This window comes from Sceloporus occidentalis, unplaced genomic scaffold (genome assembly GCF_023333645.1).
Source record: "Sceloporus occidentalis isolate IW3139 unplaced genomic scaffold, rSceOcc1.0.p SCAF_1, whole genome shotgun sequence".
Classification (NCBI taxonomy): Eukaryota; Metazoa; Chordata; class Lepidosauria; order Squamata; family Phrynosomatidae; genus Sceloporus; species Sceloporus occidentalis.
In genome coordinates this window covers 128,404,009-128,430,201 of record NW_028316981.1, presented here as the reverse complement: position 1 = coordinate 128,430,201, position 26,193 = coordinate 128,404,009, and the positions used below count along the sequence as shown (strand labels likewise).

The window sequence follows — 26,193 nt, the reverse complement described above, 5'->3', positions numbered from 1 at the left end:
ATATTTAATAATAAATAATAAATAAAAAAGCAATAATAAAAATTAATAAAATAAAAACAAGAAATAGTAAAAATTAATAAAATAAAAGCAAGAAATAATAAAAATTAATAAAATAAAATAAGTATTTTATATTTTTAAAAAATCATTAAAAAACCCAAAAAACCCAAGGCAGACCTAATGGCTACTGACTCACCTTTCCTCCTCCTCCTCCTCCCCCCTCCTCCTCTGCCAGTATTCTGCCCTTCAAGGCACCCTTCCTCCGGGTCCTTCCTCCTCCGGCTTGTGCGCATGTGCGCAGGGAAGCAAGGCAAGTGCATGTGCTGCCACTGGCCCCTGCTGAGGCCCGGGCAGCACACGCAGAGGAGCCCATCCCCTTTGGCCAGCTGGCCAATGGCTGGCTGTCCAAAGCAGGGGAGGAGCTCCTGCTTCAGAGGCCTGCGCGCGGGCGGTGCTGCTGCCGCCGAGGAGGAAGGCAGAGCCGGAGGAGGAGGTGGGTTGGCGCTGCCCACCACTCCAGAAGAGGAGGAGGAGGAGGTGGATTGGCGCCATGGCCAGCCGCATTAGCGGCAGCAGCAATGGCCGCAGGAGCGGGCCCCGGACCGGGACCAAGGCATGGCTGGGGGCCAAACCGGGCCAGGACTGGGAGGGGCCCCCAAAAGCGGGATTTTCCCAGGGGCCACTGGGATATGGCATCCCTAGTTATGGGTGACATAAAATGTGTTTATGCGGCACCAATTTATATTATAGCACCTATCACATGCACTACTTCTTTCAGCTCACTGCCTGAGAGAATTCAGTTTGTACACCAATACCAAATCATGGTGTTCGCTTAAAATAATGGTTTGGAAGTCACTATTAAACATGCTTGGCCTGAGACATTTCAGAAACAGTTGTTTGGAGAAATGGGGAATGCAATCAGCATATAGCTGAAGAGACTATTGAAAGAATCAAGATGTGATATATGAAATCTGACAAAAATATACAAAAAAATTGTTGTAGATATCAAAAACAGTAGGGAACTCCTGAGTTATGCAAATCTGTTTAGTTTGTGTCAGTGTCAGTTTTTTTATTTTTGAGCTGTACATTTGGACATGCAAAAGAAACCAGGTGGCTGATTTACATAATAAATTCTACAGCCAGGCTGCAACAGGAGACTTCCTTTGAAGGAAGAAGTTCCATCAGTGGATCTAGCAGGAGATGCCTGTCCCTGTGTAGCCACTACATTGCTGTGCAGCACATTCTCCTCCTCCTCTTCCTTTCTATACCTCCAGGCTACTTGAAATTCTGCTCTGAAGAGTTAGCTAATGAGGCCTACTGGATCCTAGCCTTCATCTTAAACTATCTCTTTCCTTTGTATAATATATGGCTCCATAACTTCAACTCATGACTTGAATGTGTACGTTAACTATGGTTTTCTGATTCTGACATCCATCTAAGCTGAGGTGTTTTTTAAAAAAAAATAAAATCAAAAGAAATATATGTATAACCATGGCAAAGCATTTTTGTTACCATTTTAAATGCTGCTCTCTGTCTGTCTTTCTGCACTCTCTTTGTATCACACCCAATTAGTTACCCAGTCTATCAATATTTTCTCATCTTTTCCCTATCCAATCCATAGCACTCTTCTTCCTCGTCTACTGCAAGTCTCTTTAAACTTCCTATTTCCATTTTTCTTTCCCTACCTCACACCTTTCCCTACAGCCTATGTTATCCCTCCCACTTCTCTCTTCTCACTCCAGAGGTCTCTCTGCACTCCCATCTAAGAGATTCCCCTTTCACTCTATTCATTAAATATACATCCTGCCTTTCCATCACAAATGTGTGTTCAAGGGGCTAAATAAAATATAAGGCAAAATACTAAATTACATTTGAACCTTAAAAGCAAATCGGTGGAAAACACCAAAATAAAATTAAGAAATCGACAGACAAGTCCACTCTAAGTAGGGTTGCCATAAGTCAGGACCTCCGAACTGGGACAAATGTAGGACAAACATAGGACAAAATTTTCAAATGGAGGACACATTTTTAAAAAATGGAGGACACGCAAAAATGATGTTTTTTTTTTAAAAAAAATCATATAAATGCATGATTCTTAGGCATGATAAAAATGGAGGACATTTGGCATTATTCCTAGACAGATGGCAGAAATGTGCTTCCCTTTCTGGTCAAAACCAGAAGAGGAGGAAGAGTGGAAGAAGCAGAGGAGGAGGAAGAGGAGAAGAAGAAAAGGAGGAAGAAGAGGAGAAGGAAGAGGGGGAAAGGAGGAGGAGGAAGAAGAGGAAGTAGAGAGGAAGAAAAAGGGGAGGAAGAGGGGAAGGATGAGGTGGAAAAGAAGAGGAGGAGGAAGAAGAAGGGGAAGAGGAGGAGGAGCAGAGGAGGAAGAAGAGGAGGAGGAGAGGAGACAGAAGAAGAGGAGGAGGAGAAAGAAGAGGAGCAAGCTGCAAGGCAGGGAAAAAAGGGTCTCCCTTCGAGGAGAGACCCTTCCTCCCTGCCTTGGAGCCTGCCTGGCTGGCGGGGGAAGCTCCAAGGCAGGGAGAGAAGGGTGTCCCTTCGAGGAGAGACCCTTCTTCCCTGCCTTGGAGCCTGCCTGGCCGGCGGGGGAAGCTCCAAGGCAGGGAGAGAAGGGTGTCCCTTGGAGGAGAGACCCTTCTCTCCCTGCCCTGAAGCCGGCCTGGCCGGCGGGGGAAACTCCAAGGCAGGGAGAGAAGGGTGTCCCTTCGAGGAGAGACCCTTCTCTCCCTGCCCTGAAGCCTGCCTGGCCGGCGGGGGAAGCTCCAAGGCAGGGAGAGAAGGGTCTCCCTTCGAGGAGAGACCCTTCCTCCCTGCCTTGGAGCCTGCCTGGCCAGCGGGGCAAGCCCCAAGGCAGGGAGAGAAGGGTGTCCCTTCGAGGAGAGACCCTTCTCTCCCTGCTCTGAAGCCTGCAGGCGCGCCTCCAGGGCGAGGGCTTGAATGCCGCCCAGGCCTCAGTAGGGGCCAGCGGCAGCACGCGCGCCTGCCCCACTTCCTTCCCCGCGCGCGCGCTGAGGGAAGTGGGGCAGGCGCGCGCGCTGCCACTGGCCCCTACTGAGGCCTGGGCGGCATTCAAGCCCTCGCCCTGGAGGCGAGGAAGAGGAGGAAGGCGCAGCTGGAGGAGGAGGTGGGTTGGTGCCGCAGCAGTCGCATTAGCGGCAGTGGCAATGGCCGGAGCGGGCCCCCAAACAGGGGACCAGGCACGGGTGGGGGCCCAAACCGGACCGTGACCGGGAGGGGCCCCCCAAAAGCGTGCTGGTCATGGGGGGGGCAGGTTATGGCAACCCTAACTCTAAGTGTCCCGAAGTTCTTTAAATAACAGTATCTTTTCCTGCCATCAGACACCAAAGATGGAGCATGTCTGGCTTCTGTTGTCACGGAGTTTGGCAGCCTGGGATAATAATTGAAAAGACCTTCTCTCCCACTCTCACCAGATGTGCTTAAATGGCATAATAGAGAACAAGCTCTCCAAAGGGTTTTAAAAGCCAATATAACTCACGTAGAAAAAGCAATAATTCTAAACAGCCTAGTCCCAAGCTGTGTAGGGCTTTACATTTCCTAACCATCACCTTGAGTTGTTTCCAGAAATGGGCTGGTACAAAAAAAAACAAAAAAACAACAACAACCAAAAAGCCACCTATAATAATGGAGCTAACGTGCACCTCATAACCAGTCCGTATTACACCAGTTTATATTTTGTTTTGTTCCTGTGCCTGCAAGTTGCCTGTCAACTTATGGCAACACCATGAATTTGATAGTTTTCTTAGGGAAGGGACACTCAGGCGCGGTACAGACTGCCCAAAAAGGATGGCCTGCCGGTGCGCCTCAGCCGCTAAATCACGAGGTTTCCCGCCGGCGGAAAAAGAACCTGCAAAAGCGGGTTTTTTTGAAGCCGCGGCGGCATAACAAGTGCACCACTGGCACACTTATGTAACAATGGCGGCACTCATGTATACAGGGCGCCACGATTGTTAAGCCCTCGTCATGTGCGAGGGTTGTGGGGCATGTGGGCGCTCCGCCCTCAGCCAACTCCTAGCACATGATGAGGGCGCCTAAAAGGCCCGTATGTACTGGGCCTCAGAGGTGGTTTCACCAGTTCCTTCCTTTGAAATGTATCCTACAGCACTGGGTATTCCTTGGTGGTCTTCCATCCAAGTACCAACTTGGGCTGACCCTACTTAGCTTCCAAGTTCAGACAGGCTCTGGTGTTTTCTCCTTTTCCTTATTTTCCCTCCTGTGTTAGTGGCAGTGAACATGCCTTCAAAATCTCAATAATGCACTACAGTGAAATAATGTTAGGATAAAACAAAACCCACCACCTTGCTGTTGTTTTTTGAGTTACAATAGCAGGCGTAGGATGCTCTGGTATCATGAATCCAACAGGGATCCTAGCAAAGGGGAAGGATATCTTTTTCCTGACGAAAATCATTCCCAACACACCCAACCAAAGAAAAGCCGCTTTGTTTTCTCATAGAAGAAAAATACATGCAAACATATGTCACTTGCATATTTTCACAGGTATTTAAGCACACAGTGAAGCCTATGGACTCCACAGACTTTCAACCCCCTGTACATCTCACCCTGTAAATGTTTTACCAAAACTAGTCAATAGCCCCTGCTAGGAGGCATGGCAGGGCATTTTGCTCCAACCATGGCTTGTTTTAAGTTCCAGGAAGGAAGTTCTACACTGATGTGGTACATCAGAAATTTTGGCCCTAAATTTTTTTGGAGTATAGAGAAGGTGTGGGAGGGGCGTCACTGGGCAACATGGTTCTTTGTACTTCCTGGAGGGAAGATGTAGCCTCCTGAGTTCTGGGAGTTGCCCGCTATTGCTTTAGATGTTCCCACAAAGATGTGAGAAATGGCTACAAAAATATGGGCAATTGGAATTTCCCAAGAGTTGCCAACAAAGAGAAAGATAACAGAAGCTCACAGGTGCTATGTTGCACTGGGACGTTTGGAGCAGGGGAAAGAAAGGATGTATTAGAACAGAGAAAAGAAAGAAAAGACAGGACATCTCTCTCTCTTTCTCTTATTGAAGAATAATCTATTACTGTCATTTTTAATGTAATGTCCATAGATGATGGTATGTAAATATACTTCATATCATAAATGTTTTAATATATTTTCTTAAGTTGCAAAGACCTGACTTAATAAAATGACTGAAATTTAACCATGAGCAGACAATATTTTCAGGCAGTATTCTAGCTGAACAAATTTAATGATTTTAGCTTAAAAAGTGTTCTAAGTACAGTATTGTTCATAGACTTCAATCAACAAATATAAAACATTTCTCATGGCAAATGTGCTTCCCAAATGTCCTTGAAGATGGGAAGTCTAGTTACTCCATCTATGACTGAAAGGTCAAACAAATCATTTAAACTATTGCACAACTACATTCCAATAACTATTGTTGTGGCTAGACTTGCGTCAAGGAGTGTAAATCCCTTCAAAATAAGTCAGCTGGATTTAGCTTGTTCTTGTTTTCTGCTGCTATAGAAGCCATTTAGAATGCCATTTAAAGAAGCTCAGATTAAGAGGCAGGGAATAACATTCCACAGTACTAGCTAAAGGTTTTTATGCTATCTACTTTAGATTTACTGGTGGGACAACATATTTTCCCATCATAAATGACACCAAATGTCAAGATTTATATTGAGGCAATTACTGGTATCTGGAATTCTGACTTCAAAGCTTTAACACAGAGGAAGAGAAACTGAGAAGGAAATCCTAACTGAAGCTCAAGGATGACATAACTATGTCTAGTGAATATGTTAAACCATTTTGACACAAAACGTGTCATAGACTGAAAAATCCACAGGGGAAAAAGAAAGCCCTTGAATTCCACCACTATTGGCCAAACTTAAAAGAGGAAAGATGCACCCTCCTTGGGACCTCCTGAAAAATCAACACCAAACCCAGAGCTAGATGGGGAGGGACTACTGTGAATATGAGGGAGGAACTCCTTAAGCATTTTCTTATCAGGTGGTTTTACCTTATAAGTGAAAAAAGGAGTTGGGGAGAGAAAGTGGAAACACAACTCTCTCTTCCATTACCCTGAATTAGCTTGCACTCTAAGGGTAATAGGGGTTCAAAACAAAAAGTTGATGGAAATATGCACTCAAGTGTATAGTGTGTCTTGAGCAAAGATGGCTGTCTTTCAGACAAAGGTATACTATAAAAACACAAGTTAAACAAGAAGGGAAACAATAAGTACAACAGAACATGGGACTGATCTTCTACCTCCACTCTTAAGTAGATAACGATTAACATCCTGTATGGTGGTGTTAATAGTCGGCCCTGTTGGAACACTTCCAGGCGTAACATCAGGATCGTTCTCAGGGTCAATGTTCTGCAATCCTTTCCATGGTACTCCAGGATGAAATTCTGTTTGCAAAAACAAGAAAAAATCCTATCTTCCCAATATTCACACAAATGGATAACAGGTTCAACTTCACAGCATAAAAAACCAAACATGCTACCAGCTAAAGATGGGATGGATATACTGCTAAAAATGTAAGATAAATCTGATCTACAGAAGTTTCAGTGGATGGAGTTTCCTACCCATCTTAGGGCTAGTTCATCCTCATATCTGGCAGGATTTTTTTTAACCTTGGTTACACTGGGATAAAGTTCTTCATTACCTGGTGGCCAGTTGATGCTGGAGCCATTAGAGATTTTATCACTATCAGATTTGGCACGTGACCAGCTGTGAGGAACGGCTACAGGAGGACTGGCTGGTGACTCGTTATTTTGAATCAGATCATACCGCCCATAAGAGTCTTCTATGGAGGACTTTCCTGGAGGACCAATGCTCAGACCTCCAGGGATAGCACCTGGAATAAGAAAGGAATATTAGTGCTTATTGCCATCATTTTTCTTTCTTTTTTACTGAGCATTTCAGCAAATTTAAATAAAGCAATGTATCAGACACAACTCAGTTGTGACCTGGAATAGTTAAATGAAAAACAAGAGGGCAGGAAGATAGCCAACACTGTTCAGAAGATTTCAACTGAAGATTAAAGGTGTAATCCTACACATATTTCTTGGATTTAAACTGAGTATTTTAACTGAACATCAGCAAAAGGCATTTTGCTGTCAATAAAATCAGTAGATTAAAAATCACTAAAGAAGCACATTAATAATATATGTAGAAAGTGTGAATGTTTTCAAGGAACATAATATAAGCTGTGAGTTGCAGAAACATGACTCTGGAACCAGAACATATGTGTGTTTATTTTGGCATTTGGGTTGAAATGTATAATGGCCCTGAGGGCCATACTTAATGTTCAGTTTAACCCTATATACAGTTAATGCAGTTTGCATATGATTTACACTTGAGGCGAAGCACAAAAATCAGTGTGTATAGAGCCATTGTACTGTCTATTCTCCTCTAAGGGTCTGAAACATGGGTCACCTATCGCCAACACCTACGACTCCTTGAATGCTTTCATCAGCGCTGTTTACGCACAATTCTAAATATACACTGGACTGACTATGTGACAAATGTTGCTGTCCTCAAGCAAGCAGGGATCACCAGCTCTCCCTTCAGCCACCATCTTGGGGAGAGAGAGGCAGGCTGGCCCAACTGCCTGCCTGAAGAAGACAAGCCCTCCCTTCTTCCACCATCTTGGGGGAAGAGAGGCAGGCTGGCTCCAACTGCCTGCCTGAAGAAGACAAGGCCTCCCTTCTTCCACCATCTTGGGGAGAGAGAGGCAGGCTGGCCCAACTGCCTGAAGAAGACAAGCCCTCCCTTCAGCCGCCATCTTGAGGGAGAGAGAGGCAGGCTGGCCCAACTGCCTGCCTGAAGAAGTAAAGCCCTCCCTTCAGCCACCATCTTGGGGAGAGAGAGGCAGGCGAGCTCCAACTGCCTGCCTGAAGAAGACAAGCCCTCCCTTCTTCCACCATCTTGGGGGAAGAGAGGCAGGCTGGCTCCAACTGCCTGCCTGAAGAAGACAAGCCCTCCCTTCAGCCACCATCTTGGGGAGAGAAAGGCAGGCTGGCTCCAACTGCCTGCCTGAAGAAGACAAGGCCTCCCTTCAGCCACCATCTTGGGGAGAGAGAGGCAGGCGAGCTCCATCTGCCTGACTGAAGAAGACAAGGCCTCCCTTCTTCCACCATCTTGGGGAGAGAGAGGCAGGCTGGCTCCAACTGCCTGCCTGAAGAAGACAAGGCCTCCCTTCAGCCACCATCTTGGGGAGAGAGAGGCAGGCTGGCTCCAACTGCCTGCCTGAAGAAGACAAGCCCTCCCTTCTTCCACCATCTTGGGGAGAGAGAGGCAGGCTGGCTCCAACTGCCTGCCTGAAGAAGACAAGGCCTCCCTTCTTCCACCATCTTGGGGAGAGAGAGGCAGGCTGGCTCCAACTGCCTGCCTGAAGAAGACAAGGCCTCCCTTCAGCCACCATCTTGGGGAGAGAGAGGCAGGCTGGCTCCAACTGCCTGCCTGAAGAAGACAAGGCCTCCCTTCAGCCACCATCTTGGGGAGAGAGAGGCAGGCTGGCTCCAACTGCCTGCCTGAAGAAGACAAGGCCTCCCTTCAGCCACCATCTTGGGGAGAGAGAGGCAGGCTGGCTCCAACTGCCTGCCTGAAGAAGACAAGGCCTCCCTTCTTCCACCATCTTGGGGAGAGAGAGGCAGGCTGGCTCCAACTGCCTGCCTGAAGAAGACAAGGCCTCCCTTCAGCCACCATCTTTGGGGAAGAGAGGCAGGCTGGCTCCAACTGCCTGCCTGAAGAAGACAAGGCCTCCCTTCTTCCACCATCTTGGGGAGAGAGAGGCAGGCTGGCTCCAACTGCCTGCCTGAAGAAGACAAGCCCTCCCTTCAGCCACCATCTTGGGGAGAGAGAGGCAGGCTGGCTCCAACTGCCTGCCTGAAGAAGACAAGGCCTCCCTTCAGCCACCATCTTGGGGAGAGAGAGGCAGGCTGGCTCCAACTGCCTGCCTGAAGAAGACAAGGCCTCCCTTCAGCCACCATCTTGGGGAGAGAGAGGCAGGCGAGCTCCAACTGCCTGCCTGAAGAAGAAAAGCCCTCCCTTCAGCCACCATCTTGGGGAGAGAGAGGCAGGCTGGCTCCAACTGCCTGCCTGGAAGAAGAAAAGCCCTCCCTTCAGCCACCATCTTGGGGAGAGAGAGGCAGGCGAGCTCCAACTGCCTGCCTGAAGAAGACAAGCCCTACCTTCTTCCACCATCTTGGGGGAAGAGAGGCAGGCTGGCTCCAACTGCCTGCCTGAAGAAGACAAGCCCTCCCTTCAGCCACCATCTTGGGGAGAGAAAGGCAGGCTGGCTCCAACTGCCTGCCTGAAGAAGACAAGGCCTCCCTTCTTCCACCATCTTGGGGAGAGAGAGGCAGGCGGGCTCCAACTGCCTGCCTGAAGAAGACAAGCCCTCCCTTGTATTGTTTTTAAATTGTATGGGTGGGTTTTTGTATTGTTGGGCTATGTATTGGTTTTGATGGTGTTTTTGTAAACCGCTGTGATCTACAAGGAATAGCGGTCTAGAAATAAAATTTCATTCATTCATTCATTCATTCATTCATTCATTCACCAGCATTGAGGCCATGCTATTGAAGACGCAGCTGCGCTGGGCAGGACACGTTTCGAGGATGAAGGACCATCACCTCCTCAAAACAGTATTCTACGGTGAACTTGCCACGGGTCAGCGTAAGAGGGGCGCCCCAAAGAAGAGATACAAGGACTCCCTGAAACAACATCTCAGTTTTGGCCAGATAGATCACCAACAATGGTCCTCCCTGGCCTCGCATTGGGAGGCATGGAGATGCACTATCCATGACGCTGCAGCCTTCTTCGAAAGCTCACGCCGAATGAGCCTCGAAGAGAAACGACAACGCAGAAAGAACCGCAACCTGGAAACATCACCCAAGGAGACTTTCTGCTTTGCTTATCTAAGTGGAAGAATCCACAAATTATTTTACCATGTCAGAATATTCATAAGAGCAGAAATTAGGAGAAAACTATTATACATATGTAATTTAATTTTCTAGCAGTCCAATGTTATGAATAACTATTCAGAAGTCCCTCTGAGTTTACTGGGGTGATTTCTAAGTAAGAATACATGACTGAGGCCTAAATGACTCTAAATGCAAGGGACCCCTTGCATTTATCTTGCATCTATCTGATTTCCTCTTTCAAGGTAATTTCTATTTTTTTTTTGCTAGCAAGATATCAAAAAAGAACAATAAAATCCCAAGAGGCATTTTTAAAAATGGAAACTGAAATACTTGTAATTTTGTATTTAAGGCCAATGGCATGGAAATAAAATCTGCACACACTCCTGACAAATCAATTATGATTCTGCAACATATTAATTATTTTAGCCTTCACAGTAAGGCCTTTGACAAGGTTTCCCATGACATTCTTGCATACAAGCTTGTAAAATGTGGGCTAGACAAGGCAACTGTTACATGGATTTGTAACTGGTTGACTGGCCGAACCCAAAGGGTGCTCAACAATGGCTCCTTTTCATCCTGGAGAGAAGTGACCAGTGGGGTCCCACAGGACTCTGTCCTGGGCCCAGTGTTATTCAACATCTTTATCAACGACCTGGATGACACAATTGGGAGCATACTTATCAAATTTGCAGATGACACCAAATTAGGAGGAATAGCTAATACCCCAGAGGACAGGACCAAGATTCAAAATGACCTGAATAGACTAGAAAGCTGGGCCACAGCTAACAAAATGAAATTCAAGACGGAGAAATGTAAGGTATTGCACTTAGGGCGGAAAAATAAAATGCACAAATATAGGATGGGGGACACCTGGCTGAATGAAACTATGTGTGAAAGGGATCTAGGAATCCAAGTAGACCACAAATTGAACATGAGTCAACAGTGTGATGCGGCAGCTAAAAAGGCCAATGCAATTTTAGGCTGCATCAATAAAAGTATAGTGTCTAGATCAAGAGAAGTAATAGTGCCACTGTATTCTGCTTTGGTCAGGCCCCACCTAGAATACTGTGTCCAGTTCTGGGTGCCACAATTCAGAAAGGACATTGAGAAACTGGAGCGTGTCCAAAGGAGGGCGACAAAAATGGTGAAGGGTCTGGAAACCATGTCCTATGAGGAACGATTTAGGGAGCTGGGGATGTTTAGCCTGGAGAAAAGAGGGTTAAGAGGTGATATGATAGCGCTGTTTAAATATTTGAAGGGATGTCATATTGAGGAGGGAACAAGCTTGTTTTCTTCTGCTCCAGAGAACAGAACCCGGAACAATGGATGCAAGCTACAGGAAAAGAGATTCCACCTCAACATTAGGAGGAACTTCCTGACAGTAAGGGCTGTTCGACAGTGGAATGCACTCCCTCGGAGGGTGATAGAATCTCCTTCCTTGGAGGCCTTTAAACAGAGGCTGGATGGCCATCTGTCAGGGATGCTTTGATTTGGATTTCCTGCATGGCAGGGGGTTGGACTGGATGGCCCTAGTGGTCTCTTCCAACTCTACGATTCTATGATTCTATGATTTTTGTCTATATTTCTGAGTGACTGTTCTTTTTGATAGTCACAAAATAAATTCTGGTTAACTTAAGATATTTAACTTATTAACCTAAGATAATACCGTATAGCTTCCAGACTACCAACTAAAAAAATTATTCATAGCAAAACTACTGTATATGTTTAACAATAACCTTCTTGGCACCCATTTTCACAGACTATTGTTTCATTTATATATGAGTTCTGATGTACTCCACATTTTAGTGCATATTTTGAAAACATATTCTACAATGGTGAAAGCTAACTGTGTGGGGGAAAGAACATCTGCAAAAGGTGTCTTGCCACCAGACTTACAATTGCAATGATGCACCTACCGTGCTTGCTAGGGTTCTGGTCAAGTGGAGAAGCAGCACTGGAGAGATTATCCATTGAGTTGGGGTGTGTCCACTGAGGAAGGCGAGATTGGGACTGAGAAGTATCCTTCACTGACAAACCACCAGGAATGTCCATGCTGTTTACATTCATGTTTGGGTTCAGTCCAGCTATGAGGAAGTAGATAGGCTGTAAGGCAAACTTTATTCCTGATTTTTAAATTTAATCACAGTTTAGATTCCAGGCTGCAAGCTAACCTTCTATTCCTATTCCTTCTACTCCTACGTAAGGAGCTTATCCCATTAACAAATAAGACGTCTTACCTCTTTTGGCTTGAATTCAGGATCCGGGATGCCCTGGGATGCTATCAGATCTAAATCGTCACCTATCTAGGTGGGATGCTGCCTCCCGGATGCACCCTGGGTCAAAGCCTTGCTCAGCTGGCCAATTTTTGAAGTTGGAAGCTCCCAGATTTCAGAAAAGTGCTGGTTGAGTGAGGTTTCGACCCGGGATGCATCCGGGCAGTGGCATACTGCCAAGATAGGTGGCAATTTAGGTCTGATAACATCTGGGGGCATCCTGGATCCTGAATTCAAGCTGGAAGAAGTAAGCCAGCTTATTTGTTAATGGGATAAGCTCATAAGACAAGCCTTTTAAAATGGAAAATGTTTTTAGTTCAATTATTATTTTGTGGGGTAGAGAGGAAAAAAATAGCACATCACTAGGAAGGGGAAATCAAGTATTTTAAAATAATCTGAGCGAATGCCCACCAATAAGTTAAGTACTAAAAAAATTAATTTTTTTGGCCAGTCCTAAGTCTACTTGTGGTCATTCTCATATAGAGACCATGAGTACTGTATAAATATTTAAGAGATACAAGTCCCCAGACACACTGTCCAACCCTTCTGAATCACCTGTCTCTTGGTCTGGCTGCCACTCTCTGGGACCAAGAAAGTATGGGTGTCTAGCAGCTTTTTGGTGGCTCTCTGACTCAGTATGTGTAAAATGTGTCAGGGTATTAATTGGTCCAACCCCACTCATCCCTGCCAGGTCGAAAGATTTGCACTAGATGTCAACTGTTTTCCAGGCACTTGTCTTATCCTTTAAACTAAAACTTTAAATGGTTTATGGTCTGACTATTTGAAGGACCACCTGTCTCATTATGAACCAACCTGATTATTACAATCTAGAGGAGAGGCCCTTTTAAGGACACTGCTGCTGACACAGTAAGGTCTGTCAGGAACATGTAAAAGGGGATTCTCCTGCACCATTCCCAAATGGTGAAATGCCCCTCCCCCCCCTTCAGACCAACAGTTTGTTCCTATTCTTTCAAACTCTTTGGAAAGGAGCTTAGATACAACTCTTTCACACGACTTTTAAAATTGTGAATAATAGTTTTAATGTTGTTTTATTGTTTGTAAGCATTATTGCTTTATTTAAATTGTTATATATCACCTTGGTATCACTGTGGAAAATGCGTGTATGCGTGTCTTTTATAACAATAAATAAAAGGTGAAAATATAAGGACCAATATGGTCTTCCTATGAAGTTTCATAGGGAGTTTCATAACTGGAGAGCTACTGCTGGAAAGATCCAGCAATCCACTCTCTCTAGTTGGCGGGGCATACAGCAACAAGGTGACCAAAGCCTGTTTCTATCCCACTATATGCTAGACCTGAAAGCAGACTGGAATGGTTCCAAACAGAGAAAGGTTCTCCATGGAGAGGTCTTTTTGGAGGGAGAAGTATTTAGTGAAATTCTCACAGCATTTTTTACTTGTAATGTTATCTTGCTTTTATATTTTTTGAAGTTGAGGATCCAACAGCACTGGTAGTCACATGTAAGAAACAGGCTGTATGAGGACATCAATGCCATAATGACAATGCAGGAAACGAAACAGTTGTAAAAGCAGCAAAAGGAGTCAAATAAAATTATTACATGTATAAATTATCTACATCTTTTTGAGTTGGGATTTAAATAAACTGGACATACCAAGGGGGTAAGGAGCAAAGGTGTTCGGTGAAGACTGTTGCTCTTTGGTCTGCAGGTCAGAAAGGCCAGGAGCCTGGGGATGGGGTGAAAAGTTATCCATGGCTGATTTGCCTGCAGAGGGGTGCAAAGATAGATGCGGAGGGGGTGGCTGCTGCTTCATAAGCAGGGCCTGGGCCAGCTGGCGCTGGTGCTGCTGGATCTGCTGCTGCATGTTATTGATTGTACGTGCAACCTGGCAACAAGGTAAAAATAAAAGTGAGTCAGTGAATTTTAAATGTGGGGTAAGAGGCTCATTTGTGATCTTGAACCACCCAGCAGCCAGGGAATTCAGTGCATTAAGAACTAGCTGCATCCCATCATGCTAGAAAAAGAAGAAGTGGAAGCCTGTCATTCTTGATAGGGATTTCTGCCTGCACAGAAGCTTACAGCACAAATGGGTGGACTTCATGAATAATCTTTTTCATTTAACATACTAGATTATTTAGGGGCTGCTTATTTGGCATTGAGACAACAGGTTAAACCTACTTGCTGCTCCTGTTGTCTGATGGGTCCGGAAACATTACGCTGAGCCTGTAACATCTGCTGCTGGATTTGTAAACGTTGGTACGCCTGCAAATTAGAAATACAGGAAATCTAAGGTCACAATGTAAAGAGGCCTACTGTAATAATGGGAATCATATTAAATGAAGGTATGAACCAAACAAGTTTATTTATTGAATTTGTATCCAGCAAATGGTGTTTCAAGGATTTTCTTGACATTAATAATTGTACGAGTACACTCATAGACAGATGTCAGCTCAAGCATGGGTTGCAAAAACGGATGGTCAGTTACATCAAGAAACAAGCTATTTAAAATGGGATGAAGAAAATCATAATAAAAAGGAATAATCAATCAAACATGATTGTTTAAAGAGGTAAACCAGAGGAAGAAAATCTTTGGGTTGCATGGCATCCTCAGCTAGTCTGTGCCCTTGCCTATTATCCCCAGTAATTCACTACTCCTGCAAATCGTGCCAACAAAGTTTTTAAAATTCTAATCACTATGTGTAGAATGCCATTTTCAAGGGGTGAAGGCCTTATCCTGCCCTTCCCATATTCTGTGAGCCTCCCAAAATGACCTGCAGCAATTAGGCTTTTTCTGAAATACTGTGTTTTTTAAAAGACTCTACAGGTATTAATGGAAAGGGTTTTTAAACCTTACTTTCATGAGGGATGGGGGAAAGGGTACAGCTAGGAAGGAAGGTTCACCATACCTCTCCTGGGTGCTGCAATATTCTTCCAAAGCCTATCAGAAGTAATTAAGCATCTTTTTTTTAAAAAAAGTCATCAGTGCTAATGGGAACTTTGTAGAAAGCTCAACTGTGTGTGTAGGGGGAGAGGTATCCAATGAGGGAAGATGGGGAGGGGGAGAGAACAGAGAAAGAAGACAGGGAAGGGGAAAGAAAGAAAACTGAAGGGATGATGCAAGAGTGTGAGTGTCACTATGTGTGTGAGCATGCAGATATACAAGCAAAAACGTGGGAGTATAGGGTAACTCTGGTACTGTTCATTGCTGAAATGTGGCCCTACAGTGCTCTCATGAGCACTGTAGCCATTGGGTTAAAATAAGTTCCCAGTTTAACAATCTTAACTAACTAACTAACTAACTAACTACTAACTAACTAAAAAGTCAAGTAACTAAAATCCAAGGTTTATTTTTGGGGTGTGTGGGGGTGTTGGTATGCCTGAAACTGGCCTAACCATGGCGGGTTACACACCGTCATTAAAGTACGCGCAGAGCGTGTACTAGGGTTAGGGAGGTGCGGTGCTTCCGCACCTCCCTAACCCTAATACGCGCTCTGCGCGTAAAAAATGACGGTGGCCGTTCCAGACGGCCGCTGCCATTTTTATGTACCGGACACTGTGCTTCTGCACGTGTCGCGGCGGCTATGATGCCGCGAGTGCGCCAGCGGCGCTTCGCGGCGTCATAGCTGTGCCGCGAGAAGGAGCTCCATTTTGGAGCTCCTTTTTTGCTCCGCGAGGGAGTCGCGCAGTTTGGCTGCTGTGACTCCCTTGCGGAGCATACAGCAGCGCTGGGAGACCGCCGCAAAGTGGCGGTTTGTAACCCACCCATGTCTTGTAAATATTTTGAAGCCAGAGTTTCACACTTTGATTTGTGACTAACCCTTAATCATAATTTAGGGACTTACACCATTGCTAAGCGCTACATTACATCTCCTAAGTGCTCACAGAAGTGATAGATGCAAGAAGCTCTATATTTACAACTCAAGGGTTTTCTCCAAACTATAACTACTGAACATATGTGGTGCCATTCTGAGAAACACTACTGATCCTACAGAATGGTTGTGAACTGACATTCATGAACAATGTCAAAAAAAATAAGAGTACAAAAATCTCATGATCACTAAGAGTGTGTGTCTGCGCTGTATTGAAAGGATCACACAATTTTAAGATCCAAGTAAAAGAATGGCTAGAAGCAAGTCTCGCTATTTCTGAAGCAAGGAAGAGATTACTTTTAGCTTTAACCTCAGTGTTATCATTTGAGGTGAACAGGTTTCTCATTGTGCCTTTTAACTCACCAGCTGCAGCTGATATAGCTGGTTCAACATCGTCATATGCTGAGGATTAATTGGCGAGGTTAATAGTGCAGGATTGAGACCAATGTTTTTTGCTGCAAACTGCAAAAGCTGTGCTTGAACCTGGGAAAAGAATAGCTTCCATTACTACAGCTGTAGTTTACGACACTGTTGTATTCCCCCCAGTGACCTGAGAAAAGCTTCTCAGCTGAAAAGTAATCACTACATATCACAGAAAACTAAACACATATTTCCAGAGGCAGTAGCATTTTCTACACCTGATGAATAAACTACTCAGTTCACACATAGTTTAATACAACAAAAATGCTGTTTTCGTGAAATCAAATATACCAGCTTGGCAACTTAACCACTCTATATGATTTAAGAAATCTTCCATTGAAACACACTGTGAAAGTGTGATTGTATCTGCATTTTCTGTCAGCATTGAAGTAACTGGCACAACCAAACATTCCTTCAAGTAGCTAACTTCTTATGGGGTTTCCTTCCATTTAAGTGTTCTACTCAATATGCTATAGTTATTGCATAGAAATAACCATCACCAAGGGTACAACTATTTTTTTCTTTTTGTTTAGTTTATCCAATTGAGAAAAAAAATAGGAGGCCTCAGAAATCCAGAAGCCAATTTATTAGGCCCAATTTTTTAGTGCAGGTCTCCAGGACACCTAACCATTGGCTATTATTAATGCTACAGAGCTCAATCTAACCTGAGGGGAGAGAAACTGAGGCACTTGAGCACGAAGACTAGGCTGGGATGAGTTAAGAGGTTGCACTGGCGGTTGCTGCGGCTGTTGCATGGTCCTGGCTTGTGCTGCTCCGCTATTGCCAAACATACCCAGATTGCCACTCGGTATCTGTGGAATGATAGGGTTCAAGTTGTGAGAGTGTGCTGTTTCATCTTTTAAGACAGTCACTGTGGTCCCATGACTCAAGACACTAGAAAACAAATTGGCTACTCTTGCAATGGATGCTCATGTAAATATTGACTTTGAACCTCTGTTGAATTGCAGTGTGATTGGCTATGTACCAATGTAATTTTTTCTGAATGTCTTCAGGGACCCTACTTAATGAATCCAAAAGTTAAAATATCCAAACCTACATGTCTACCAAGTAGACATATCTGTCCCTTCTTTGGTAAGCCTTGGGTCCTGTGCAAGGAGAAAGGTGGGGGGTATGAATAAAATAAACTGACATGCTGCATTTGAAGGCTCCCCAGAAACCTGCATAATTTCAACTAGGCCCCTGCAAAGAATGATGGTAACAATACCACCAAAACTATAACAATGTAGAGACGTACTACCTATCAAACACATTATAGACAAAGAGTGGCAGCTACAGACAGCAATCCTTATAGAGGCTTGCACATGTGAAGCAGATTAAAAACTGTTCCTTAAAGTAAGATTATTATATTTTAGCTTGGATGTGATATAACTAAAAATAGCTGCTTCTTTTTGACTTTTTCTATATGCATTACAGAATACTCTCACATCTGATTACTGTTATTGTATGTGCACAATTAATCTTTCTGAGAGCTGGTGTATAAAACAGGATATTTTAAGTTCTGAAGCTGAATAATCCCATTCCTTTTCATCTAGCTGCCTGAAATATTTCCCCTAATGATTACATATTTTAGAGAATATAATTCTTCATAGCTTTATCATATAGAAACTTCTGTTTTCCTTGTCAAAAAATTAAGTTGCACAGGTTGTTACATATAGACAATAAAGGGATCCTTTCCATGATTAGCTGGATTTAGGGGTTCAGTAACATGTTTTGGCCAACACATTAATTTATCTTGCTGTTTCTATCTTTTAAAAAGAAGTATTTTAAAAATGTTTGCAAAATTATGCAACATAGGCCAACATGATCATTTGTTTTTGTGGAAAATGTAAAAGTTGTAATCTGTGTTTACTCTTATTTTTAATTATTGTACATTGCCTTGATATCTTTAGGCCAAAGCAGTCTAAATAATCATAATTACATAATAACAAATAAGGAAGCACTACAATGACACTATTTCTGAAGCTAAATTGTAGCAAAGTTTATCACATGTTGTTCCTTAGCCATCAATCACTGATAGTCAGTATTATAACACATAGAGCTACTCCGCCTATGACATTTCACATCTATCTATCTATCTATCTATCTATCTGGGATTTATCTACATTAAGGGTGGAGATGGATATCCCTTGAGAAAGTATTTCAAATACTCCATTCCACAACAGAGCAGATCCTGCCTATGAAGTGATGGGAACAGTGTCTTCATGTTGTTTTCTCACCAAGTCCCTGAACCTTCTAGGGTTTCATTTCTCAAAGTTGGATTGTTCCATCTTCCTCTCTAATAACCTCCCCTCTGTAAAAGGAGAAGTCAACCACTTGGTCCTGAGAGAAAGGCAAAATGGATATGCTCACAGGCACCCCATATATTTCTTTGTCTGTGTCAAGGTCAAAGTTGACAGTAGAAATGTTAGACAGAAGTGCTCCTACTGACAGCCCCCAAATCATTAATGTGTAGTCATCTGCTTCTAAAATTGTCCTTTTTTTGTTTTTTTTAACTGCTCTTGGCTTCTTTTTTGGTTCCATTTTCATCTTACTTTGAACTTTGTAGATTTGTGTAAGCCAACTGTTAGAAACAAGTAAGGGTATGAAACCATAAATAATAATGAATAACAATAATAGGCATGTCTTCCAACCTAGATCTCAGTGCTTGGGCAGGTTCATATGGGAACAGACATTTCCTTCAGTAGAGCTCTGAAGGTCAAAACTGGCCCTTTGAATTGAGCCTGGAAATATCTGTTCTATACGTCTGCTAGAGCATCCAAGGTAACACATTAGGGTTACAGCTTCACAGCATACCAACTACAGTAGTCCATGAGAAAGAGATAGCACATATTCTCTGGATTTTAGCCTGCCATGGCATCTTGCTAGTTTTGTGTGCTTTAAGAGATTAGCACTGCTAATTAACATGGAAGATGAATGAACAGTGGGGGATAGAGGGGTCAGTACTGGTACAGAGAAATTCTTAGTCTCTGGATTGTCTAGTGATGACAACTGGCTTCATCTCTCAGGCTTAGCAGCCTTGCCAACCATAGCGTTTGGACAGTTTGAAAATGAGAACCACTTTGGTCCCATCTGCCAGCCACACAGTGCAACCAAGAGAGCTGCAGTTGCAGACAGGTGGGTTGAAGAGGTGAAAAGAGGAGACACAAGTCGGAAAGGAACTCCAAGCTGAGAGAAGTATGGTTTCTGCAAGTACAAGAAATGCCAGAGGGTCAGTGGCATTAAAAGAATCTCCCAAAAAAGCTCTGGGGAAGTTGGCGGAAAGAGAAACAAGGGCAGGGTTTGGTCCTCTTGACATATAGTAAAAACTGGGGGGGGGGGGGGGATGGGGGGGTTGAAATGATGTTTAACTTACACCTTATCGCTTACTTTTTTTAAAGGGGGGGGTAGATTTTAAATGAACACTGAAAAACAAAACATTTCTTGGACCAGTAAGGACAAGAGTGCTGACATTCACATACAGTTTCACTCAAAAGGTACCTTACCTGTCTAGAAGAATTCAAGTTTTGCATGCCCAGCCCTGAGGCAATCCCACCCAGGGTCTGATTAGGGAGTGCACTGTTTGAAAGGGGGAGCTTCAGGCTTGGTGAAGGCAAAAATGGTGAAGTAGTGGGCTCTTCCACTAGGCCGCCATCCTGATTGAAAAAAGAAAGGGTGAGCTGTGTGCAGTGTCCAGGTACAGACAGTGCACAAAACAGTTTCCCATGGAAATATAAGTGGAACATGGATGAATAAAAGATCAAAATATTGTTTAAAAAGGCATGAGGAATACATAATGAAAAGTATGGGGTGGAAGGAAGAAGAAAAAGAGAAACAAAATTAAGGTACTGTTTGTCTTTCCTTTTTACTTTGCATTTCTTAAAACATCAGAACTATTAATTCTCAAATATGTAGAACAACAAGTGCAAACATCATGCCAAGAAGTGGTCATTACATGGCAATCCATCACTTGTCTCAATTGGGAAGGCAAGAGCATGTCTCTGAAATATATTGCTCTCCAATCTTTACTTTCATGCCCCTGGTTATTTCCTCCTTTCTACCACTTAACAAAATGAAAAGGGACAAAATACAGAACAATATTTAGTTTATCTGAAATCCAAAGGCCCAACCCCAGTGTTGGGGCTCTGTCCTAACAAAAACTGTGCACAGACACATGGAGTACAAACTACAGTTATAAATAGTTCATGTACACATGATAAAGTCTTCAGCGAACTCTCTTGAACAACTTTTTGGCAATATATATGATAAATAATTCTTATTTTAGTTATTCCCCTGAAATGCAATTCAGCTGTTCAGAAAACATATTCCATTCATTCTCTGTGCCTTCTGCTGTTATTTATATGACAAGAAACTGTTTTTAAACATTGGAATAATGGTCACTTTGCTTATAAACACCCAACACTTAATGCAGATATATCAGTGAACTCATTTTTTTCAGAACCCCTCACTATTCAATCAGACAAGGAAGTTACTAAATAGATTGATTACAATTCTGCCTTGTCAAGTCTGGCCCAAGGAAAAAACATTTATATGCTTATGTTTCATTGATATCAGTAAGAGAGACCCCAAATATGAGTGAGCTCTATATCACAGAAGGATACACCACAGAGTCCTGTGAGACCAGAGGGTAGAGGGCCTGTGTCCTTTCCGGAAGTGACAGGATGGGGAAAACTGACATAATTTGCAAGATGAACCACTGCATATATGCTTATGTATATGCTTATGCATATTACACACAAGCAGGCCCAGTTTATGTGCCATCAAGCAATTAACACAGGAAGAGAAAGGGTCTACTACTACCATGTTGGACCATGGGGCAAAAAAAAAAAAAAAAGTTATTATGCACAAAGCAAGCCATATACAACCCCAGTAATTTAATATTGCAGCAGGGAGCTTAGTAAGGGTCTTGCCCTCTGTGGCGCTAGATTAAGTGTTCAATGCCTAAATATCTCCTTCAGTGAGCAAACGTTTGACAGGTAAAAGCCTGAAACCATGTGGAAAAAATCCTAAATTTGCTGTGTAGTTTGCAAATAATTATAACTTCAAGAATGCATGCTCTTCATTCACTTCTTAAAAGCAGTCATTTTACAGCTATTTTGAACCATCTTCTAACCAATTCACTCAGAATATTAACTGCCAGGAAATATTCTGTGTTCCTAAAAGGGGTGAAGTATTATTCAGTGCTAAACACAAAAGGTCTGTCCTAGATACATCCTACTAATAGGAGTTTTCCAGTAGCTCCTTGTAGAAGCCTAGGCAATGTTTCTTCAACCAAGTGATACTTAGTTTAGTGCTGGAAAGCCCTGAGGGAGGACATTGACATTTTCTAATCATATCCCCAAGGTCTTTCAGCTCAACATGCTTAACATTCTGCAAGAATATCCGTCATGGTCCACAAACTGCAGCTTGCATGACAGTAACAGGTTCAAGGATTTGTTTTCCTCAGGTCATGTGCTGTTTGCAATCTTCCTTGCGTCTTAAGTGGCAATAGTTTTTCATCGTCCTATATTCCTTCTATATTCCTACTTGCAACTGGACTGTTCTATGTAAATCATGGATTCTATTCACATACAAAATGTCTGTGGAATGTTGCTGATAAATGTTCACACAGACTCCAAAGTTGATCATGCAATACAAGTATCTTTAGCTTGTGCAAAGTAAATACTGGCATTCAAGATCTCTTTGTAAAATGCATGTTGAATGTAGAAATATTGTTACAGTGAGAAAACTTAACTTCTCAGAAGAGTGAAATTTCCCATTTCCAGAAAGAAATCTACTATGGGAAATTAATATGAATGGAAGCAATCTCATTGAATGGAAAGTTCAGTAACAATGCACACTTGACCTTTTCATATAATTTTTTGGGTAACTTAGTTTTTCTGGCGTGGGAGAAAAACTCCAAAAGGGGAAAAACTGACAAGAATCACTATGGGTCAAGGTCCAATACCTGGGCACAGCTAAGTTTTCATATAACATATCTGGCTGAACATATACCTGCACCATCATGTCCTAATACTACACAATTATTTTTGTTAAAATTCATCTGCTTAGCAACTTCTCTTACACTAATGAGATCCTATACTAATGAGAAAGAAGCATCAAGAAATCAGGGCTCAAAGAGAAAACCAGATATGGGTTTTTAAAAATGGACTACATCTAAATCATCTGTTGTACTTGAGTATTACTGTGCAAAATATTTGTATATTGTATTTAATTATTACAGTGCGCCCACGTTATATGCGGCTTTGAGCATATACGTAAAGCCGCGCAGGAGAAAAATTTTAAAAATCCCAATTTCTGGGGGAAATTCCCAAAATTAGCAACACTGCTCATGTGGGCTTGGTTGTAGCTCCTCCCTTTATGGTGATACTTAGGCTTGCCATATCCCGCCTGGGGGCGGGACTTTCCCGGTTTGGGGCGGGGCCACACGGTCCCTCCCCGGTTTGGCCCCTCCCCCGGGACCTCCCCCCCCAGCAAGGCCCTGAAGGCAGCTCCAGCCCTCCCCATGGCTGTGTGCCACCCTCCCCGCCTCCCTGCCTGACTTAAGCCTAGAGAGCAGGTCTTCAAGACATCTGCCACTCAGAGCTATTGCCAGCTCACTTGGTATATATACCCTGCAAAAGGCATTACTTTCAGGTTACAGTGAGCAAAGAAAAAAAGGCCATCAATCGTTCCTGTTTCCCTGGGAGTCTAAATGCCTCATCTTTTAAATGTATAGCACTCAGTATTGTTGTAATTCTTTATCACAGGGTCGTTTTTGAGGCCCTAAACACCTTTCCTTGTAATACGCAAATTTCTCCCGAAGCTGACCAATGGGAAAGAAGCAATCAGCCCTCCCCTTGGGTTGGTTTTCAAGGGCTTGGAAGGAAGAGATTTTGCCTTGCAAGTTGCTGGTAAATAATAGAAGGCTTTGGGGTAGCAAAGGCTGCAGAAATAGTTTGACCCCCCCCCCTTTAAACATCCATGGCTCAGTGCTATGGGATTCTGGGAATTGTAGTTTCTTGTGGCACCAGAGCTCTTTTGACAAAAGGAGACTGAATGGAGGCGTTGCCTGGCTGGGGGCAGAGCCTCTTGCCAGCAGTGAGAAGGCTGCGATGATGAGGAAAAGCAGGGGCTCCTCTGGTGGTCCTGGCCACTTCCCTTGGCTCCCTCCCTCCTCCTCCTCCTCCTCCTCCTCCTCCTCCTCTCAGAGCTCATTCACACTCCCTGGCTTTTCTCTCCCCCCCCCCTCTGCACTTTGAGACCCCTTTAACTGACAAAGCTCAATGCTCTGGAATTCTGGGGTCTGTGAGGCATTTGGCCTTCTCTGTCAGAGAGCTCTGGTGCCACAATAAACTACCATTCCCAGGATTCCATAGCACTGAGCCCTGGCAGTCCAAGCAGTGTGTTTTGGACACAGAGATCCTCCAAATGAATCCAGTCCCTAGCTTTTATATCTCTCACACACACTGCAGGAATAATAATAACCCACTTTGAGACTGCTTTAACTCAGTGCTAGGGAATCCTGGGAATGCGAGTGTTTGGGAGACATTGAGACTTCTCTGTCAGTGATGGCTCTGAGGCCACAATAGACTACAATTCCCAGGATTCCCCAGCACTGAGCAGTCTCAAACTGGACCATTTCCTCAGTGTGGATGCACCTGGGGAGGCATTCTGGGCACTGCAGTTCAACTACGTTTGGAGGGTTATGGGACTCCCTGTCAGAGATAGCTCTGGGGCCACAGTGTACTACAATTCCCAGCATTCCCCAGCACTAACCCAGGACAGTTAAGTCACTCTCAAACTGGATTATTTCCTCAGTGTGGATGCAGCTTTGGTGAGGAACTCTGGGCATTTCAGTCCAGCATTGTTTTATTTCTGCAGTGTGTTTTGGACCAGAGACAAGGTGACCAGGCATCCTCCTCCTTTTCCAGGACATGTCCTCTTCTGTCAAATTTCAAAATGTCCTCCATTTGGATCATGGCTAAGAAGCATGGATTTATAATTACATGGGTGTTTTTAGCTTTTATTTTTGGCCATGTCCTACATATTTTTGCTTGGGTGCCCTACATTTTGGGGTGAGGGCATTGGTCACCTTGGTCAGAGAGCTTTCCAGGGGTTAACTGCCATTCTGCTGTGGTGCTGGAACAAACCACCATTCCCAGAATTCCATAGCATTCAGGCAAGACAGTTAAAGTGGTCTCAAACCAGATTATTTCTCCAGTGTAGATGCAGCCCAAGCCTTTTGTCTCTCTTATGCCTGAGATTTCAAAGCCCAGCCTTGGCACCACAACAAACTACAAATCCCAGGATTCCATAGGATGGAGTGATGAGAGTGAAAGCAGTGTGGCAGCAGCCTAAGTGTGCTTAATGCAGTTCTTAACATGGTGCACCTCTTGCCTACAGAGTCTCACAAGACTTTTTTGTTTAACAACTTGTACCCATTAACTCCATTTCATGTCTCCTTTATTTAGTGGGGAGGAATACAGACAAAACAAGCCAAAATGAAGAAAAACCAAAGTCCCTTGACCAAAGGGTTTGGTTGTGGAATAAGCCTCTGAAATATGCAAGAGACAATGTTAAAGCCATGTTCAATGCTCAAATGTGCTGTTTGGAATGGGGAGAGGGGGGTGGCCAGAAAGGGAAGGACATTTCCGTGATCTGTCTACGAATAATGTCAAAATGTCCTCCATTTTGATCATGCCTAAGAAACATGCATTTATATTAACATTTCTAAAAAAGCCTCAATTTTTTGAGTGTCCTCCATTTTTATAAAATGTGTCCTACATTTGAAAATGTTGTCCTGCATTTGTCCCGGTTTGGAGGTCCTCACTTATGGCAACCCTAGTGATACTACATGTAGTTTTACCATAAGGGGAGGAGCTACAACCAAGCCCTCATGAACTTGGCTAAAACTTCCTTCAGCATGGCTAGTGGTGAGGCATGATGGGAATGGTAGTTCATCAGAAGCTAGAGGACAGTAGGTTCCCCACCCCTGCCTAAGGGTAACCATAAGTCAGAAATGACTTTTGATGTTACACAACATATATCATGGGGTTTTCCAGGGCTGAGACGTGGACTTGCCAAAGGTCACCAGTGGATTTCCACAGCCAAGAGGGGAATCGAACCCTGATCTCCAGAATTGTAGTCCAATGCTTAAACCACTACACCACACTGATTCTCCTGAAAGTGTGATACTTCAGGTCAAATTGTAAACTGTCCACTTGAAAACTGCCTTTCAAAAGCCAATCAAAGGACTGATCTAAGCAACAAATCAGAATAGAGCTGGGTTAGAGATTATTATTTTATTTTGTGTATCATTTACAGGTTGTATTCTTCCTGGAGTTTTTGAGATCAGGAAGTATTCCTCCTGGATGTTTTGCTTCCTTGACACAACACAAATTAGTGATGGGTTCAACAAACTATAATGTCGAGTAGGAATTTGTCTCTCTCTAGTCAGAATCTAACACTCTGAGCACGACATCATACTAATTCCCATGTACACCATGAGAGTACATAACACAAAAAGGTGATGAAACAGTGGTGGCATTTCCTGAATTCTACTTTACTAAAAGGGAATGGACTAAATGAATTTTAGCTAACTGCCAGATTCTTTGATTCTATCACATGTTGGAGTGTAAGGGAAATTTGCACCAATAATGGTGACATTGTAAAACACAAATATTAATTTAATGTACTTTGAGTCACAAAGGCTTACTGTTAAACCCCAACACAAGAA

The 26,193-nt window shown here is 43.5% G+C and overlaps 1 protein-coding gene across 3 annotated transcripts in view; it reads right to left on the bottom strand.

The window, feature by feature from the left end:
- TNRC6C (trinucleotide repeat containing adaptor 6C) overlaps positions 1 to 26,193 on the bottom strand; it is a 164,402-nt gene that overhangs the window by 24,947 nt on the left and 113,262 nt on the right. For 2 of the 3 annotated variants that reach the window (XM_089534920.1, XM_089534930.1), the window contains 8 exons: positions 19,961 to 20,134; positions 17,123 to 17,269; positions 16,401 to 16,520; positions 14,347 to 14,430; positions 13,822 to 14,053; positions 11,832 to 11,999; positions 6,654 to 6,845; positions 6,253 to 6,396 (listed from right to left, as the gene is read on the bottom strand). In XM_089534920.1, the coding sequence (XP_089391046.1) occupies positions 6,253 to 6,396; positions 6,654 to 6,845; positions 11,832 to 11,999; positions 13,822 to 14,053; positions 14,347 to 14,430; positions 16,401 to 16,520; positions 17,123 to 17,269; positions 19,961 to 20,134 (1,261 nt within the window). The remainder of the gene's footprint in view (positions 1 to 6,252; positions 6,397 to 6,653; positions 6,846 to 11,831; positions 12,000 to 13,821; positions 14,054 to 14,346; positions 14,431 to 16,400; positions 16,521 to 17,122; positions 17,270 to 19,960; positions 20,135 to 26,193) is intronic. The other variant, XM_089534910.1, reaches the window with a different exon arrangement.